This window comes from Mercenaria mercenaria, chromosome 1, assembly GCF_021730395.1.
Source record: "Mercenaria mercenaria strain notata chromosome 1, MADL_Memer_1, whole genome shotgun sequence".
In the NCBI taxonomy this organism is placed as follows: Eukaryota; Metazoa; Mollusca; class Bivalvia; order Venerida; family Veneridae; genus Mercenaria; species Mercenaria mercenaria.
In genome coordinates this window covers 79444386-79465899 of record NC_069361.1, presented here as the reverse complement: position 1 = coordinate 79465899, position 21514 = coordinate 79444386, and the positions used below count along the sequence as shown (strand labels likewise).

Sequence of the window (21514 nt, the reverse complement as noted above, 5' to 3'; positions counted from 1 at the left end):
TTTTAGTAAATTTTTACGTTTATTCTCATTAACAGTATTTACATTAGATAAATAATATTTACTGCAACATGTTCCCAGATTTTCAGCATTAACATTACATACAGAATCTAAAGATGAAGGTCCACGTGTTAACATTTAAAGCTGCATGACTCTAGATCTATGTCAATTTGTTTTCAAATTCAGAAAATGCTTACTTCAGTTTTTATGCAATAGAAAGAAATTATCAACTGGTTCTGTACCAATTAGGGTTTTTCTCTCTCTAATTTTCTTTAACACTCTTTCAGTCAATAAAATGAAGACAACTCTCAAAAGCGGATAATAGTCACTCTATGGAAATTTGTGTAAAATAGAAGGAATTGAGAAGTATCTAGTATCATACACATTAAAATATATCTATCATATAAAGTAAGTCTGGTTTGTCATTTTTAATCTCTAATATCTGTTTCAATTTAACTGCTACTATAAATTTGTTGGTATACTGACACTGACCCAGAGGCATGTCCCTTAAACAATTACACCTTCAACACAAATGCAATTTAGACACCTTTTAACAATAATTGATGACAGTGTTAACAACAGAAAACAGCTGAAAAAAATATAATGTTAAAAATAAGACAAATACCAGTACAAACAAAAAATAGACTTGACTCCTCTCTTTCATTAAACCTTAAGCCTGCTAAATTTCTAAAATGGACTGGTCTGTCATTTAATTTGGGCAGTACCATTTATTATTCGAAAAGGAGCTCACTAAAAATTTACAGACTGAATAGCAACAGTGCAGACCAAGATCAGCCTGCATGGATGTGGGTGTTGATTTGGAAGTTTAGTAGATTAGTTATAAATAAAAGAGTGAAAATGCGTTAATATGGGCATAATTCAGGAAATACTGGAGCAACAGTTGTGGCCCTTGTGTTAAATGATGATAAGGAACAACTATTTTAAGTCTAAAGCAAATCAATCAAGTAATAACAGAGATAAAGTGAAACTGAAAGCTGTGGATACAGATGACAACACAAGAGGAAGTAGGTTAGCTTTCCAATACTTTGCACAGTAGAGCTAAAAATAAGGGTTTAACCCTTGTGAAATTTAATGAATAAGACAGAAGTGTCAATTAAGAGATTTTAATAGATATGAAAATAATCTAGCATTATTAGGTAATATTTCTTGAAAATTGTTGTGACCTGAATACATTACACAGGCTAAGGCAATAATATTTTCAAGTTCAGTGTAGCTGCCAATAAACAAAATATTTTAAAAGCAACATAACTATCCTCATCAATTTTCTAAAACAAAATAACACATCTTATTCAAATTGCACATTCATTCCTTGAATATTTTGTGAAAATTAGCACAGTTTAAAACATTTCTGCCACATTTTCACATACTTATAAACAGTGAATATTATGCATGTATCTTTAAAGTCTACCATATGTTAGTAAAATAGTTTGCTTCATTTTCTGTTTAAACATATGTGCAGGTATTTGCAAAATAACTGAGTTTCTTGTACAACACGGGTTTATAAAGGTGCGCCATACATCACCCTAAAATGAACACTATAACATGTGGAATGCAATGTGTATATGCTTCTAATGGTTAAAGCTGTTACATAAGCTAGCAATCTATAATTTGTAGAGGGAGAAAAAGCACCAAAAGTCCTTAAGTGTCCTATCAGAACTCCAACAGATTGTGACACTGTTTGACTCGCGACTACTTTTTTCATTACAGTAACTGTGAAATTATTCAGTTTTGTAATCATACAATTTTGTGACTGTGACCTCAGCTGCTTAATTTTACTTGTTTGTTGCAATATTTTTTCACTGATTGACTGAAAAATAAAATCCACGAATATAAACAATTTCACAGTATTGCTGCACTCTGTATTCATTATTCCACACACTACTGTTAACTTCGATACAATCCCAATATGCAATATGATAAACAACTGAAACATATCTGTATTGGAATGACACTGACACAGCTCAAAAATAAAATAGGTAATTCTAGATATTTACCCGCTTGAAGATACGCCCAAAGTAATAACATGAATTGTAAATGTCTGATACTATGTAAGCAAGTATAGATTTATATCTTTATAAGCTTGATTACAAACAAAAGTTAAATCAATGTATATACTTGTATTTACTTGGTATGTTGTGTATCTGATATGGTTCTTTCTCGTAATTTTCCTTTTTTTCTTGTGCATGAATAACAAAGAAAAAGAATGAATAAAAACTACTCTGTGATTAGCACATAATGCTCTATTATCTATGCTGGGAAAGCTACATGCACAAGCACAGTTTTCAGAAGTACTTTCTTCACATATTAATGAAATGGCATACATATTGTATGTATCTAAACATCTGCAGCATTTTTTGTCAACCTTTTCTGGAACGTTTTAAAACCTGATCATATTACAGTACAGATATAATCATTTAAATTATGTGCACTAGCCCTTGGATATGCCTCTAACAGGAGACTTAATGAGCAATTATAACAATGTCTTTAACGAATACTTGCACACGCAGGAACAATCACATGATCCCTTGTATAAATTGCCGGTCCACTGTCTGTGCCACTGACCAGCCTCTAGTTCCGAACTAAATTTTACTGGGCTGAAGTTAAAACTTGAAGAAAAAACTGAAAATTCATTTCTGACATCAGACAATAGTCAAACTATTGCCCCGCAAGTCATTCAATAAGTATATAATATATCACTTCTCTGAGAACTATTCATGTAGTGCAACAACATGTTACCAGCATCTAACACATAAAGCAACAGTGGAACTTGTTTCACAAGAAGTAATAGACATAGATAACTTCTTCTCACTTAAACTCTTTGGAGATTCCTGCCCTTATTGTGCCACATAATGCCAGCCAACACTTTCAATTTCCCCCAAAAAGAATAGCATATTCCTTTATCCTAGATTATTCTTTCGGCCTTTCCTGAATTGGTACTTTCAGTTTCTGGTTTCCCATAGAGTCAAGGAAAGGGTCATCATCTGCAGGTTCATGAACCCGAATATTTGGATTTGCCATGGGATCTAAGAATGGGTCGTCATCGGCAGCGTTTCGTCCCAGTTTTGAAAATATCACAATCATTGTCAGAAATCCTATAATTCCTATCAATAACACGATAAGAAACTTTTTGCGTACAGTCATTGGATCTTTTTTAAGTCCCCTCTTTGGATTAGTGTCTCTAGACCTGAAAGTAAAAATTATGCCATGATACAGTAACAAATTAATTAAACTAAGTAAATCTTGAACAAAAAAGAGCTATCGGAGGACAGCAACACATGAGTCGACTATCTTGTCAGCTGAATTAATATAAAAGTCGAAAAAGGGGTACAATTTTGTAAATATGCAAAACAGAGTTACGGAACATGCACAATGCATGTCAGCTCACCACAATGGACAAGCATGTGAAGTTTCAATCCATTCCAATTTGTAGGTACCAAGCTACCATCCCTAACCAAAAATTTCTAGACCAAAAAGGGGTATAATTTTGTAAAATTGCGAAGTAGAGTTATGGAACCTGTGCACTGCATGTCAGATGATTACAGTGAACAAGTATGTGAAATTTCAATCTATTCGCATCAGTGGGCACTGAGATACAAGTTTACCTACAAAAACTGACCTAAAAATTAGTCGAAAATGGGACATATTTTTGTAATAAAGCAAAACAGAGTTATGGAACTTGTGAAATGTAAATCTGTTTATCACAGTGAATAAGTGTGTGAAGTTTCAATCGAATATCACAAATGGTTACTGAGAAACCAGCTTGCACAAAAAACTTAACCAAATCAGGACGATGACGCAGAGGACAGTCCAATAGCTCTACCTATTCCTTGAACACTAGAGCTAAAAAGTGATGAAAAATGTCATAAATACATATAAAACAAACATCCTTTTCAACAAGTTGTTGTGGTATCAGAAATTTGGAAATTTTACACAAGCCGAGTATTTGTAGGATTTTTATGACAAAATTGTGAAGATATTGCAATTCAAGATGTTGTTTTAATAGTATTGAGAAATAAATGCATATGACACTCTTCTGAAGCCTTTGAAGTTTAAAACCAAATACACTTTAACAAGTGATTCAAGAAGCTTCATCAATTCTTAATAACTGTCACTTTTAGCAAACACTTGATATTATGCACAGTGATTTTTATACCATATCACCTCTAAAAATCCAAGTATCTCTATTATTATCGGTGAATACAGTAATGAAATTCAGTTGCATAGAAAATTTACCTAAGCCATCTATTAAGCCAGTCCATAGCTGGCCGTCTCCTGTATTTGTCATCATCATGGTCAGGTGCCATGCTGAATATATCTTCTTTTGTTGAATCAAACAATTTTCTTGGATCTGCATAAAAAAAAAGAAGATAAATATCTCTCTTTCACATGTAGAACAGTCTCCACTATAAGCAAGTAATTCCTGATCCTCCTGCAACCCCACTGGTGAGAACTCAACAAGAAGACCAAAAAATATTTTCATAGTAAAGAGGCTGTTCTTCTAAAGAGGTTAATTTACTAAGAACAATACCTGATTGGAAAGACACTGAGTAGGTCTTTGTAGAGAAGAGTTTGCTCTTCAGTTGTTAAGAGAGGTTATACCATACTGTTGTTACCTCCTGGACAACAAGCAGTCATGACGTCTAAACAGTCAACAAGTAGTCAAGACGTCCAATCAGTTAGTCAACTAGTTATCTTGAATTATTCCCTATTTCTTACGTTCAGCTGTTAACAATTCATCTCCGAACACCTTACTTCAAAATAAGGTACATTTATCTGTAAGTGAAGTTATCCTATTGACATTTTTCATTACAAAAGAATTTCTTTTACAAAATAATTTTGAAGTATAAGTAAACCTAACTGCCAGGTATACATATCTAACCTTGTGTATTACCTTGCATGCTTTGCAGTTTTTCCTGTCCCCGTACAGTGGTCCCTGAATCCACACTAATTACACTATGTGATTGTGGTCCCAATGGTGGCCTACTTGGGGTGGAGGTTGTGTACGGGCTAACCTGGGCGCTAGGTCTGGTAGTGCTTGGAGCAGGGCTGGCTCCCAGCGTGCTGAGATTTGTTAATGCTGCGGAACTTGGTGCCTGTAGAGACTCTTGTACTGGGGTAACATTTCCATTTGGAGTGGGCGTGACAGATTTAGGGGGTGAAGGTGGTCGGGCTGGCACTGGTTCTGGTTCATCAATCTGTAAATATTATAACATGCGATAGGATCTGCAACTATTATGTTCGCAGACATCCCAAACATTTAGACTTCGATATTACATATAAATTACTGCTCAAGGGAGAGAACTCTCAAGTCAGCTTACCTTTATCACAAACAAAATCTTGCAAATTTGGTTCAGCAGGTGCTGCTACAAAAATACTTACATCTTTTCTTCCAGCTCATTTTAAGTTTTGATAAATTGGGTAAAGCATTTTATTTAGTGTTTCTCTTGATTACAGCACTTCAAAGGGACACGAAAACCGCATCACGTTTGTACCAGTAACAGTTATCCTGTAAAGCAGTTTCTTTTAATATTTTTACCATCATGGGGCCAATGGCATGATCCCTTACTAGTTATAGCAGGATTTAAACTGACACATTCAAGCAAACACTGCTGAGGTTTCTGCACTTTGTAGAAACTACCTACCAGAGGCAGACCCAGTCCAGCTCTTGCCCAGTTCACCTTGGATAACATCTGTCTGAGCATATCAGCTACTGGTGAGGCCATATTACTGGGCGGGAAGATGCCTGCCTTGCACGTGGGGCACGTGTAACCTGCAGGTGCTGTGTTAGCTGGTAATTGCTGAGCATATCGGTTAAGACAGGCAAGATGGAACACATCTGAAATAATACATGCAAAATACTGTAGACAAGATTTTCAGAATATTTAATTCTGAACTCTGTTCTATCAGACTTACATCCCTGATGTTTGAAGTTATCAGATGCTGATTCAACACAATGGACAGTCTGACTGTATATTCCTACAGTTTTGAAACAGGTCATTTTATCACTTCCTAGTACATTTACTAAATCACCAAAGGAACAGTGGGATATTGCGGCCAAACAGACTGCAGATGTCTCTTCAAAGATAAACAATTATTTCAGACATAGAGTAAAACTTGGGTAGAATCACCAACCCTAGAGCTGTAAACAAGTAGCAGCTTTCCTCAAAGGGTAAAACATATTTCACATCCAGATTTCTTTACCAAAACACAGCAAATTACAGTTTAAATTTACCAATAATGCAGTTTTAATTTCTCTCCTTTAAAGTCTACGCCAAAGGAAAGCAGCAAAGTTCTTAATGTTCTTTTAAGTTGCACTTTTTGTCTTCTGCGTAAGAGAACATCTATAATTTATAAAGCAAAAGAAGGAAAGTAGAAACATGATTTACCATAACATGCAAGTCTAACACACTCTCCACATGCACTATCGGACAGACTTCTGGAACAGAGTGAACAATCTGGACTGTAATCACTATCCTGTAGCCATTGTAAGTATGACTGCACTATACACTGAAATTTAAATGTATGAATAAGTATGATACCGTTATTAAAGTATGCATGTGTCACTACTTTTCCTTTGAAAGCTTGAGATTTCTTGGGATTTCCTATAGATTGTAAATAAAATACAAATAGGTACTTCCATTCCATGAAGTACATCGTAATAATAAACAATAAAGGCCAATGAGGGTAATGTGGGTTATTGTCAATCTAAGAAAAGTAATAACATCTGAGGCATTAGTGGACAACATCCTATTACCCGAGCAGGCCTCTGCTACCAATTTATTATACACGTTCCCTACACCATATCATAATATAAAAAGTAACACTTAAGAATATTAAACAGCAATTTAATTTGCTTTCTTCGACACCCATGGGGGTGTTATTCAAAGCAGCATTTCATCAAATCTCTAGAACACATTAGTATGGGGTTTTGGAAGTGGACAACACCTGGTTTTTTTTTACAAAACAGTGTCTCCTCATTAAATCTTACATTAAATGTTGGTACCAGTTTTGGAAACTTATAAAACCTGGGGGGTTTTCTAAAAGAGCCAGGATGCTGAGAAATTACTAAAACTAAACAGCTGGTATTCTTCATCTGTCCATGCTATTCTTTCTTGCAAAGAGGAGTCTACCATGGTTCTCTGAATGAAAACTGTACTGGTAAATTTTGTCAGTACTTATTTTTTTGTTTCATTTCAATCAAACAGAGGTATTTAGAAAAGATCTTCATGAACCAGCAGAAAAAAAGCCAGTGAAAAGCATTTATGCTTCCTTTTGAATGCCAACACTGAATTACATTGTATTCAAGGTAAATATTCAAATTTATGTATTTGATAAGAAGAGTAAATGATCAATCTTTATTGTTCTTAGTTATTCTATACAGTCTAGGTCTTCATAGTTTGCAAATATTCTTCTTAGACCTTGCTTCAATTTTCAACTTGGTGGATTGAACCTGGGAAAGCACTGATTGGCTATTCACAACTACCTGTGGTAATTACGTGTGGGTATACCCACCAAGATTTCAAAATTGTCACTAAAACTGACTGATGTCTTGGTCTTTCAAAACGGTGCTGTTTCAGGCATGATTAAGGTAGTACTGCACGGCTGATAAACTGGAAGTGATAGCGTAACATAATTTATCTGGAAAACGTAGAAGTAAGCCTTTTTTTGGCATACGGAAATGAAAAGTAGAAGGTGTTTTTGTCACAAAAACATATGTCTCCCCACTATGTATTCGTTTTTTAGCTCTGGTGGCCATTTTGTACAGCAAAGAGGAACGTGTCAGCGATATGCACAAAATATTGCCAAGTGCTCTGGTCATTAAATATGGTTAATACATACAAAAAATATTGCCAAGTGTGACAGACAGTCTGTGACCAACTGCCAGTTATGTATAAAAGGGACATGATTCATAGAATACATTGTATTTCCCCAAGATAATGCACCATGACTTTGTGTCATATAATTTGACTAATGTTAAGGAACAACTACTTTTAAGTTTGAATCAAATCCAGATAGTAATAACTAAGATACAGACAAAGTGCTTTACCTTTAACCTAAAATACAAAGTAAAAAGGGGGAATAAATTATTCCCCCTTTTTACTTTGTATTTTAGGTTAAAGGTAAAGCAGTAATTCTTAAAATATTGGTGACAGAGTTATGGCCCTGTTGTCATATGATGTGGGTGATGATGTGGAAATCTAAACCAAATGCTTTTTGTAACAACAGAGATATATGAAAATCATCAAAATTAGACTGTAATTCCAAGTAAAAAGGGGTCATAATTCATGAAATATTGTAGAGTTATGGCCCTTAAGTCATTTATTAGTTGTGCATGATGATGTGGAACAACTATTTTAAAATTGAATCAAATCTATCTAAAAATTACAGATATTGCACATAAATGTTTCAAACCTTCACCCTGAAATTTCGAGTAAAAAGGGGCATAATTCATGAAATACTGGCACAAGAGTTATGGCCCTTGTGTCATATGATGTGGTTCATGATGTGGAAGGATCATTTAAAGTTTGAATAAAATCCCTTCTAGAGTGAAAATGCATCAAAGTTAACAAAAAGTCTAAGTAAATAGGGGGCATTAATCCATTTATTCATGGAAAATTGGTGCCCAAATTATGCACCTGAGTCATATGAATTATGATGTGGATGGTGAAGTGGAACATCTTTCAAACTTATTTCAATTTTTGTAATAACACAGAGATAGAGTGAAAATGCACAAAAACTTTAACCTGAAATTCAAATTAAAAAAGGTAGAGATAGCTCAAAATACACCTCAGAATTGGATGTAACATGCATGTTGTACTACAGAAAAGTGGTCTCGATTTTTCCCTACGACTTGTAATGAAAAAGTTACAATATAAGCTATTTATAGTAACAGCAAAGGGAAGTAATTCAAAAGAAGGGACCAGTGCATGACACTCCGTCTCATGATGGTGTACAATTGTGCCAAGTTACATCAAAATCCCTCCATGCATGAAGAAGAAATGCTCCGGACAAAGTCATTCTTGTATCTGACCTTTGACCTTTAAGTGTGACCTTGACCTTAGACCGAGGGACCTGGTTCTTGCGCATGACACTCCGTCTCATGCTTGTGAACATTTGTGCCAAGTTGTATCAAAATCCCTCAATGCATGAAGAAGAAATGCTCCAGACAAAGTTTTCATTCTTGTATCCTTTGACCTCTAAGTGTGACCTTGACCTTACCCCTAGGGACCTGGTTCTTGCGCATGACACTCCGTCTCATGATGGTGAACAATTTTGCCAAGCTACATCAAAGTCCTTTCATGCATGAAGAAGATATGCTCCGGACAAAGTTTTCATTCTTGTATCCTTTGACCTCTAAGTGTGACCTTGACCTTAGACCTAGGAACCTGGTTCTTGCGCATGACACTCCCTCTCATTATGGTGAACAACTGTGCCAAGCTACATCAAAATCATTCCATGCATGAAGAAGATATGCTCCGGACAAAGTCATTCTTGAATTTTTCATTCTTGTATCCTTTGACCTCTAAGTGTGACCTTGACCTTAGACCTAGGGACCTGGTTTTTGCGCATGACACTCCGTCTCATGATGATGAACAATTGTGCCAACTTTCATCAAAATCCCTCCATACATGAAGAAGATATGCTCCGGACAAAGTCATTCTTGAATTTGACCTTTGACCTCTAAGTGTGACCTTGACCTTAGACCTAGGGACCTGGTTCTTGCGCATGACACTCCGTCTCATGATGGTGAACAACTGTGCCAAGTTTCATCAAAATCCCTCCATGCATGTAGAAGATATGCTCCGGACAAGGTCTCTGGACGCCGCCCGCCCGCCCAACCGCCCATCCGCCCGCCAGGGGCGTTCCCATAATACGTCCCGTTTTTCAAACGGGCGTATAAAAAGGGGGATAAAATGAAATATTAGTGTGAGAGTTATGGCCCTTTGGTCATATGATGTGGGTGATGATCAATGAGGAATAACTCAACTTCAACTTTCAGGGGTTTGTTTACCAAGAGGGGAAGGGGCCCAGGCCTGTGACTTGGGAGAAAAATAGCTTGGTATTTGGGCAAAGGGGAATAAAAAACCTGATATATTTAAAAGTCAATTTTTGGGGAAAACTGCATGATTTAAAAGATTTTGTCTACTCATGGAACTCAAACTCATTTGAATTTTGATTAGATCCATCCTTTTTTGCCTAAGAATTGTTAATTGATAAGTCTATAGAACTGGATACTTAAATATTGTATACTGTCCTATGTTTAAGAGAGATTTACATTTTATTTTCAAGTGATCGGCTATTAGCGAGTTGACTGTACATAGTAGAGTGCTCAAAAATGTCTGAATTTAGTGTTAAAATGCAATTTTCATAAAATTCAAATTCCACACGTTTTTTTTTTCATCTTTTGGTATGATGTTACAGTTTGACCTGTCACAAATTATATAAAAACAAACTGTATGCGTCAGATTAGTTTGACTATTGATCAGGTCGGCGTGACGTCACATCCGGAGCAATCGATTATGCAAATTACCTTGGAGGTGAAAACAGGACCTCGCAATTCGTAGCGAATTAACTAGCGGTGTGGGTTGTGATGTTTTAATTCTCAAATAAAACAAATCAAGAGTCATCTTTTTTATCATCTGCAGTCCTTACGCTATGGTACAATCTATATATTTTTCAATAAAAAGTAGGGTTTTTGTGATAATTGATTTTGTGGCATTTTAAAACGGTCTGGAAAAAGTGACTAAGTGATTATGTATTGTCTGCTCTTCGGCGCTACGGATCAGATATAATAAAAACAAGTTCCCAAGCTTATTCAACATTTTCTCAGTTTGCTATATATATATTAATCTAATTTAAAACTAAATATCTGAGAACAAAACATTTTTTTTATTCAACTTCTTTGCTTGAAATCGTAGCAGTTGTTTCTTTCATCTCTTTCAAGTGTCTTGAATTTTTTTTTCTTTTTAAGAAAGAACAGATCAAAAAAATAGTAAATTAATTTTCTGATATTTTTATGTCTTTTTTAAATAAGCTGATTTTCTAAATGTTTTAATGCTCTGAAATAATTATATTGTTGCCATTTTCTGAAATGTACTTTGTGCGATATATTTTATTTAGTTAATGTAAAATGCTATAATGTCGAAGTACATTAAGTATGAAAGTCATTTAAATAAAGTTGAAAACTTATACTTTATTCTATATGTAATCTTATTGCAGACATTTTTTTTTTTTTTTGAAGAAATGTCCTTCCATCCAAAAAATAGTTTGGTGAATTAATTTTAAAGTTTCAAATGAACTAAATGTTCGGGCATGTGTATTGGTTAAAGTTTTTTTATGTAGTAGCTCTATTAATCCCTTTGTCAATTGACACGCAAATAACAATAATGTGCATTTTCCAAATATCATAAGACCCTGAAGGCATACATCAAACGGATAAGACAGGAAATTACCATAAGGCCCCGAAGGGGTACATCAGAGGGATAAAACAAACAGGAAATCAATCTATTAAAAAGTGATAGTAATTAGGAACTGGTCAAAACTGATTTTCATCAATATACCACATACTGATTGGTTTCCACAGTGATTTATGACTGGAATGAATGCTCTATTTTTGTGGTATGTGGAAGCAGTCAATTGTGACAGTCTAACAATTAACAAAAAAAAATGGATATTGAAAACTACAAGATATGACTAACATTATTATAGACAAAGCGTGCAAATTATCGTTCTCAGTTTTAAATAATTGACAAAACAGAGATCAGTATTTTTTTTAGTATTTTCGTAATTGGAAGTCATCAATTTATTGATACGTCCTGGCTTTTCGTAAAAAAGAAACTAGCATGCAGTTATTATATATATCATTTTATCTCCGCGTGTAACACAGTAGCTCTAGATGTCATATTACATTTAAAACAATTGTAACATATAAAAAACCGCTTTTTGTTATAAATGCTATTGTGATCCTGATACCCTTCGAGGGAGAAAAAAATCCCTTCTCCAGTATTTATACGCATAATGTGCTATTAAGCTTTAAATTATGACACCTCTCATTAAATTTCATACGAATGAGAATTTAGGTAAGAGGTGTTGATTTGATTAAATTTGGAGTGACTGAATCACTTTTGACACCACAGTATAAGCTATCTGGCTTTCAGAACTATTTTAATGGCAGGCTACTAAATAGAACGAGAAAAGTGAAACGAATGGAGAAACCTAATTAGATGAAATAGATTTTCTGTTTTATTTACTTTAAAAAGACCTCCGATTTTTTAAATTATAATTTTCATCCAGTCCGTCACAAATATGAGACCTTGCAGCTTACACGGATCAATGATGAATATCACGTCTGAAACCTAAAAAAGAAAGGTTTCTTTCTCGGGAGTGATTTCTGGAACATCATGCTACATTATAAATTCACTGACTTATTAATATTGCCCAAAATTTTACTTTAAGCAAAGAAAAACAACCAGCACTAGTGAAACATGAAACGCTTTTCAATTACAATTTAGCGTTTGCTGTCACCTCCGCTTGTTGCTACGCAATGCGATACGCTGAAGTGCCCGGATATCCGACCTGATCAATTTCTCCTTCAGTCCTTGTTCTAGATCTATCTATAAATACTGCATGACACCCTTGTTCTTCATATAGTCCTGCTAAAAATCATAAAATGATGAGCTATATAATTGTTTCATGTGTCATTTTTTCATAAATGTGGTCTATCTACTGTAAACCGGGGCACTGTCACCAAGTACAAATTAAATTTATATCCTTACCCCACCCACTCTTTCACTCATGCAAACATTTACCTTATTGTGGTTCGCCACTAAGCAATGCTCACAAACGTTTACTCGATGTTCAAAACAAAAAAGGTTGGTAACCTTCTTCTTCGGGCATTTACACAAACCCATTTTTGCGAATGTGTTCTCAGATAATCGTCATTTTATTCACATTTTTCCAAGTTGACAACTCACCGGAAGTACATAAACGGAAGTGACATGTCATTTGGATCAATCGGCTATTTACGTGACCTATATGTCTTGTGGCAATTAGTAAACGCATTTACAATGAAACAGTAAAATTCAATTAGCAAGAAGAATTCTGTTAGTTCTTGTTTCCTTTTTCCATGACGCATCAAAATAGAATGGCAGGACTGTCATTCTTTACATGAATCAGTAAGTTTCATTTATGCATATATTGCAGAACAGAATGTCAGTTAGTGTTCAGGTAGACAAAGCATGATCATAAGTCATGAAAAAAGCCTTGATTATACAGAATCTGATTGAGGCCATGGTGTATTGTCTTGGGCATGTGAAAGTGGATGCCTCACACATGACGATGTGACATGACATTGCAAGATAGGAAGTGGCTAAGGGTCCCGTAACTGGGCCTCTAGAACCTTAGTCAAGAGGTTCAGTGATCAATATACATGTATGGGAATTGCCAGAGAAAAGGTATAATAAGTTGTCATAAAGTTTCTGTTAATACAGTGTGTAAATGTTATTTTATATTGATAGCTTTCAATCGGGGTTGGAAACATATTTAATATGAAAATCTAGCAGTGACTCATCATCTTCATCAAATTTTTAGCACAATCAAAGAATTAAATTTATACAAAAAAGCATAAGTTTATTATTTTAATCCTTCAGTCTTAAGAAAAACGCAAAATTGATAAAATATTCCTTTAAGGCAAACAAATGGCTAAATTCTATTAATAATTTATTGAATTCTCGATTGTGTTTTTCTCAGGATTAAAAGATTATAAATACTTCTTTTTCCAGTTGCAAATATAATAAAGACCACAAAAAAGGAGAATATATTTTTCATCTGTTTTTAATAGATAAATTATAGTCTCCTCTCTTCATGCAGATTTAGTGGTGATATAACCAGACCTCTAGACAGTCTATATTGGTTGTCTATAGGGCCAGTAACTGGAGTCTAAAGGTGTGGTTGGCGGACCCTTAGCCACTGCTTTATATATAAATGAACGTCTTACTGAAAAAGTTTACGATTTTGACATAATAAATTATGTTATATAACTGATACAAGGAGATATTGAATGTCCAGATATTAAAAGGCACCCTGTGCTAAGTTTAATGTAATTGAAGAATATATCTTGCAACACTCACAATTACACCAGTAGATGCAGGAAGTCACAGGTGTCTTTGTATTGTTGTTGTTATGTTCTGTCACAGCAGTGTCCGTCCATTACCACAGAGTTGTGTTGCATTGTCATGTTGTGTGACCATGTAGTTGCTATTACTCATTTCATAACTCCGTTAAGTTTCAGTGGAACCTGAAACGTCAATATTTTTCCATATTGATGTTCAAATTTCATATCAGGAGTTTGCCGTCATTTGTGACATCAGTTTCATGTATGTCGTTGCATTTAAAAGTTCTTTTATGACGATATTTTCAATTTCACACAGGCTTAAAAGCAAACTGTATTAATTATCTAATAATTTTAAGTTAAAATGCGTAGGTAACTTGTTCTTTCGCGGAATAATATTGCACTCCTAAAATCGCGCAATATTTCCGCTGCAGAACTCATGCATATTTCTCGATACAAATCTAATAACCTATAAGTAATGCAGTAAGTGTCAGATGTATTGTTCCGTTTCTTTAACATGACATTGAGGCAATGTAACACAAAGTAACAATATTACAACAGTGCAAAGCAACATATGATAACCCAACACTACAGTACAGACAGAATGTGATATAACATTTGACAAAGCAACATAAAATATATGATACAAAATTGCAATGTACTAAAAATAATAGTACGATTCGAAAAATCGACATTGTATGTCAAGTCACACTGTTGGCTCTTTGTGATGTAGTGTTGCTCATTGTGTCTCATTGTCATAAATTTCTTTTGTATTGTATTGTTGTGTGTCAGTCTTACTGGGGAAAAAAACACTACCATGGATTTAACTGGATTCTGTAATGATTGATTTAGACCTGTAGTCTGTTTAAAGTGTGCCTAATCATAATTACAGGGAATTGGCATTATTTCATATTATAGGTAACATGACATGATTGTATCGGGTACCATTAAAAAAAAAAAAAATAAATAAATAAAAGTATGATTGTACATGAGGAATCTTATGATACCTTACTGCTAAATATTTACAGTTTTATGCAGAGAATGACTTTTTTGAGAAAGCAAATCACCTTTTGATTAGGCAGGAAGACCTCAGATGCACAGGTACTTTGGGTTCTGATTATTAGATTTATTCCCCATTGTGTCTAATATGCCATTTGGTTGTCAGTACAGATATAACTGATGTTGTCCCTTATGCTTACCAGTATTTTTCTGACATAAAGTTTGATGTCTAATTCAAATAAATCATAAGTATTACGAAAGTATACCATAATGGTATAATTAAAGTTCATCTATAATTACAGAAAATACAAAAGAAAATGTCATATGGGGCCCAGAGTTTGTCCTGCCTGACCACAAGTTTAAGTGCATATCTGCTAATCCATGCATTACATGTGGTATGGGCACCATTGTAGAACCAATGACCATATGCCAGCTAGCTTAATAATTTCTTGACATTGAGGAATTCAACCCTTAGCTAAGATTCTAGTTCAAATTTACAGTAGTGACGATGAGGGATAAATGATTCAAAAATTTAAATCTATGCAAACTTCTCTATTTTTTCAGGAAAATCCATGACAGAAGTGTTGGAAATGTTACTTAGATGATTGTGAAGATTTGTTTTATACTCCGTCCTGTTTAAAGTTGAACAAATGAAGCATTTGTAGTGAGGTTTGATTTTTAAAATCATAAATAAGGAACATTTGAAAAAGACGTTTTCACAATTTGAATTTCTTCAGCAGTATCTTTATATTTTTTAAGGTTGGCATAAAAGCTTCAGTTTATGCAATGTTCCACTATCCCCTTGTGTACATCAAGATATCAAATTTATTAGAATTGATAAACTAGGTGGCCCAGTGGTCTTATGGTAATTCATTTGACTGCCAATACAGAGGTCCAGGGTTCAAATCCCTGTCCAGGCACTGGAAATTTTTGATATGCTCTTTATTGTCTCCCACCTAACTAAGAGACCAGTACTAGCTCTTCGGACTTCCCATGAAAGACAGCTTTGTCACCCTTTGTGTGTATTGGTGCTATACACTGGGCATGTTAAAGAACAAGACTTACTATCTATTCACAAAGAGCTAGGCTAAGTTAGTTGAACTGGCCTGTATCTAAAAGATTTCTCTCTGCTCTTGGGGCTTTCTCTTGTTCTATCCCTCTGGTAAGATTGCTCTATGTCTGTACTAGTAGACTAGATGATGAATTTGGTGCCCTGAATGGCTGCTTTTGTGCTATGTTAAGAGCCTTTGAATGTGTTTCTCATGAAAAGGGTGCTGTATAAATCTGGTATGATATGTAAATATAAAGTTATTTATTAAAAGCGATAAATTAATATTATTTAAGTTGATATCTTTTTATGTAAGCTGTTAAGTACAGGTAATTTTCTTCTATTTAATATGCATATACATCACAAATGTTCTTTATTTCAGGTGATGTCAGTGTAGTCAGATGATCAATAAAATGAAATTCCGACAGCGCGTAGCTTGGTTAGTAGTTGTCGCATATCTTGGTGGCACATTTTCTTTCTTTTACTACTTGTTCGAAATCAACGAGCATTATAACCAGTTTGCAGTTGACCATGTGCAAAAATATCATTCCACGAACAATGGAAATGCAGAATCTCGAACAATTTTATCGGCACTTTGGGGTCATCTGACAGACATTCCATTACAGATATGGCTACTTGTCTTTCTATTACCATATCTACAAATTTTCATGATGATATTAGCGTGCACGCGTGCCGAACCAAAACATAGTATTGCATATTTGTGGCCAGGGTTAGTGTACATCAAGTATCAGAAACTTTTCGGAAGAGAAAAGAATACTGTCATTCCATCCATTCCCGTTACGCAAGCAACTTTAAATGGAACATCAAACGGACATACGGTTATCCATACATGATTTTAATTGTACAATAGGATGATGTGATGCAAAAGGATGTGAAAGGATTAAAATATTAGTAGTAGAAAAGACGAACTTACCAGAAGGGGATGTTTCATGTTATAGTTTTTGATCAAAATGATAACATAGAAGTATTTCATTACAAAAAGACCACTTTGCCTCACATTGAGTTGCTTGTATGAAATTAAGCAACAGAATGTGTGACTTCAGTAGATCAAGCAGGTGGTGTTATATTACATTTATTATTATACCAGTGAATATTTTTTCAATTTTCAAGCGAAATGAAATGAATGTTGATATTTGAACGTTCAACAAAAATAATTGAAATGTAGAAGCTATTTGTTTATTTCAATGTAAGATCAAAGTACCTTTCAATCAAAGTACAGGAATTATAAGGAAAACAGTTTTGGATCAAATGAATTTTTCAATTGAACACCTGTTTTTGAGCCACTAGTGTTCAAGTGAGTAATGTTTGTCTGTATTAAAGAAAACAAATCTAGCTGTTTAAGAGAAAAAGCTTTCAATGAAATTTTTAGAGTTTGACAAAATTAAATTATATATACAAACATGTATATAGTTTATGAGGTTTTAAAAGACAGTTAGATAAAACTTTAAGTCTGCAGCAAGAGTGAAAGCATTATTGTTTAATCAGAAAAAACACAAAACTGAAGTTGGTTCAGTCCCCAAAAGGAGTAAGAGTTACACATTCAATTTGTTTGTTTTGTCTGAAAACTCTACTGCAGAGTGAGGTAGAATCTTCAAGTTAAGAACAATTGTTTGAAATCCAGTGATAGAATATATTCCTACATAATTATGTTAATTGTAAATATTACCTCATATTGTATATTAAGAGAAGGGAATTTCATCCACCACATATTGCTCATTTCTGTTGTAACTGAATCAAATTTATTTATTATTATCATTCTTTGTACAGCATAATGTTACATTTGTTTCATCATTAAGGTGACATTGTGCTTTATGTGTCTTTTGACAGTGATAAGTGAACCATTTCTGAAGAACTTTCTTGAAAAAAATTGCAAGCTGACCATGACTCTTTGTTTTGATACTTTTCTGTTATAAGGGGAATAACATAAAGATATTACATGTATGTGGAGGTACAGTGCCTGAGCATACAGAAAAAAACAACAACAATAAAATCATTATAATGCTCTCTTGTTTAAATCTTTTCTGTTAACATTTAATATATTAACCACCCCGATTTAAAACTGATTGTTCTTTAATGTGTGCCTGTTATATAGGGAGGAAAACAAGGTGTTTAGATTTTTGGGCTTGCTAAGTCCTTTTCTCTAACAGTTTAATATTAAATTTGAATGCATGATATAAGTTGGATTAAGGTAGTTCTTCACAGACGGATCAAGATGTTTTTTTTTCTACAGTGTAGAATTTGATAAAATGCTGATTTTTTTTTTTTTTAATTGCAGATTGTATCTAGAGCATTGAACAATTACTTGATTTTTCACTAAATTGATTTGAAAATTTTTCAGTATTGGAATTTATAGGAAAATCACACTTTTGATGACATTACTGCTGATATTTTTTTTCTTTTATGTAGATTTTATTGAAACTTTTCACAGTAATAAATAGATATATTGTCAATTATATGGTCAGATAAAATGTGTAGGTCTGTGTCCTTACTTTTGAGATGTTATCTGGGTAAATGATGTTACACCAAGACATCGGGTTTTCAGATGTGCAGAACTACCTTAAATGTGACTTAAACGGGCTCAAAAGATCAAGGAAAATATTTTCCTGTTTCAGTTATGATATACAATAATTATGAACTCAACTTTTGTTTTGAAAAGTTTACAAGAGACACATTGTTGGAAACTATTGAATCATTAATGGAAATATTTGAATCATAAATGAGAAAGTATTAGTTTATAGGTTAATGTTTGTGGGTATTTTCTGTTAGAGTGTATGCAAAACCATTTTGTACATGTATAGAACATTGTGATGTCATTTTAAGGTTAGTTTAGCATAGATCTGTGTTTTATAATGTTGAGATTTTTGTTTGTCTCTATATGATTTGGGCATTTTCATTGTTTTACAGTAAAACAGTTGTCTCCATCAACCACAAATGGAGGAAATAGAATTAGCGTCTTTTTGCAGGGGCAGTGGGTGGGGGTGCAGTGGTGGTGCTCCTTAATGAAGGTTAATCGGATACTTGAAAATGTGCCCTCTTAAAGAAATCAATTGCTTAACCCTTACCCTGCTAAGTTTGTAAAATGGAACGGTCTATCATTCAATTTGGGCAGTGCCATTTATTATGCAAAGGGGTGTTCACTGAAAATTTACTGACTGAATAGCGAACAGTGTAGACCATGATCATACTGCATGGATGTGCAGGCTGGTCTTGGTCTGCCCTGGTTGCAAAGGCAGAATCACTTGCTGCCAGCAGGCTAAAGGTCAAGCTGCTTGCTAAGCTATAACTTTGGGTTTAAAATATAATGTTGTTAATATTTTATTTATTTATTTATGTGCTAGAATTAGCTGTATTGTGTGATGATTATTTTTAAGTATTTCCACATTCCAGTGTGAGACATAAGACTGTTTGATATTGTTTTATGTTAAGCTGTTGTCATGGTAATGTTTGCATTTTTATGTTCAACTAATTTCATTTTGTTTGGTTAATGTCAGAAAACTGGGAACCAGTCTTAGAATTCAATCATTTGATTGGTTGTTTCGGAACCATAGATTGGACCAATGGCATGGTGAGTTATTAGACCAGACTGGTACATGAATTCAAGATTTACAGAGCTATATTACTGTTCTTTCTTCCAAAAACTAAGGATAGGTCATGCTGTAAATCAGTGAAATAATAGTATAAACACTGACATTTTTACTTGGGAATTGTTTCATTCTGAATTGTGAAAATGTTTAAATATGTAGACTTACTTGTTTTTAATATCATTTATGTTGTTCTTTATATATTTGTATGAAAACCATTGTTTTTTTTTCCATTGGAAACAACTCTTACGAACAAATTTGATAACAATTTTATGTTGGATGTTTAATATTGTTAGTTTTCATTTTTAAAGAGTGTTTAAGAACTCCCAATTATGTCATAAAGTAAATTCTAACATGATCAGCAGCAATCACTATATAAACATATAGTGAAATCGCCTATACATGAATCTATGATAAAATATATAGCTGTTCCGTTCCACCCTACGATTGTAACACGACTGTGAGATTCTACTCTGCTTCCGTTATATGCCAACTAAATACTTGACTTTTTCAATGCTAAGTAGATCTAGTAGCAATGAAAAGTACATCAATTTTTCTGATAAATCTATTTGTTTATATTGTTATCGTAAGAAAATGTTTCAGTCGGTTAAGTTTCCAGTTCAACACCAGTGAATCTATATCTGGTCATCTGTGTTGTAGGCATCACAAATGTCAAATAGATTCTACTATATAATATACAGCTATTGACTTATGTTGAGGTCAATATGTGTTTTTACTGACCTGTAAAATGATATTGACCAAGGACGCAGTCCTCCTCGGTCAATATCATTTTTATAGGTCCGTAAAAACACATTTTTATAGGTCCGTAAAAACACATATTGACCTCATGTTAACATAAGTCTATAATTGTTATATTATATGCCCTTCTCAAATGCATTCATTTGACTGGCCCATATTTCATACATATAAGAAAAAGTGATATCACAAGAGTCATTATCACTTTTACAGGTCAATATCGCTTTTTGTGGACCCGCGCGTGCCCTCATTTCGACCAATCAAATGAGCGCGTTTGAGAAGGGTATATAATATCAGTAAATAACTTATAATCCATGTTCTGGGCACTCTTCCAGATTCCAGTGTTTATGTAGTTTATATGCCGCAATGTTCTGGTGTGTATATTGCAGTGTCATCATAAGTGACGTGTACTAATTTGACTGCATAGACTACATAAACTTTGAATACAGTATTTACTTCTGATTTCTGTATCAGACCTTAGATCTTATTGAATATAATATTTTCACAGCAGTAACTACTTAATACTTGAATCAAAATTTATTGAATGTAGGAAAATTCTGTTATGCAATGCTTTCCAATTATGGGGAGGTGTTTATAACAGCATATGGCCTGCCGAATTACATGACATATAGAGCTAAAATGTGGTGCTATAAAATGCGAAGAATTCGCATAGTTAGAATCGAAATAATAAATATGTGCCAATAATTTTATCATTTAATAAAATATGGGCAGTTGTTTGGATGCGAATACTTAAATCACTCGTGCTATGCACTCTATTTAATAATAACGCATCCAAACCCCTGCTCATATTTTATTAACTGATAAAATATAGGGACATATTTATTATTTCTTAATTCTGGCATAAGTTAAAGACTTAATTATACTCTGCAGATTTCTGTGTCACACTGAACTTTTCATTTTGGTCTTTTAATAATGAAAATGGCACAATTTTCTCTATGTTGTGAAGTTTCTTTGGTACTT

At 33.9% G+C, this 21514-nt stretch overlaps 1 protein-coding gene and 1 long non-coding RNA gene across 2 annotated transcripts; one reads left to right on the top strand and one right to left on the bottom strand.

Annotated features, from left to right (window-relative positions):
* Positions 1 to 13020, bottom strand: LOC123532810 (zinc finger protein-like 1 homolog). Its single transcript, XM_045314401.2, has 6 exons — positions 12828 to 13020; positions 6405 to 6525; positions 5661 to 5854; positions 4910 to 5213; positions 4252 to 4366; positions 1 to 3202 (listed from the first exon to the last, which is right to left on the bottom strand). The coding sequence occupies exons 1-6, from the start codon at positions 12927 to 12929 to the stop codon at positions 2926 to 2928; spliced, it is 1113 nt and encodes a 370-aa protein (XP_045170336.2). The 5' UTR covers positions 12930 to 13020; the 3' UTR covers positions 1 to 2925.
* Positions 13021 to 13039: 19 nt separating this feature from the next.
* Positions 13040 to 16736, top strand: LOC123532820 (uncharacterized). The gene is made up of 3 exons (XR_006682744.2): positions 13040 to 13193; positions 15692 to 15796; positions 16558 to 16736. It is a non-coding gene; the product is annotated as an uncharacterized LOC123532820 (long non-coding RNA).
* The last annotated feature ends 4778 nt before the right edge of the window (positions 16737 to 21514 follow it).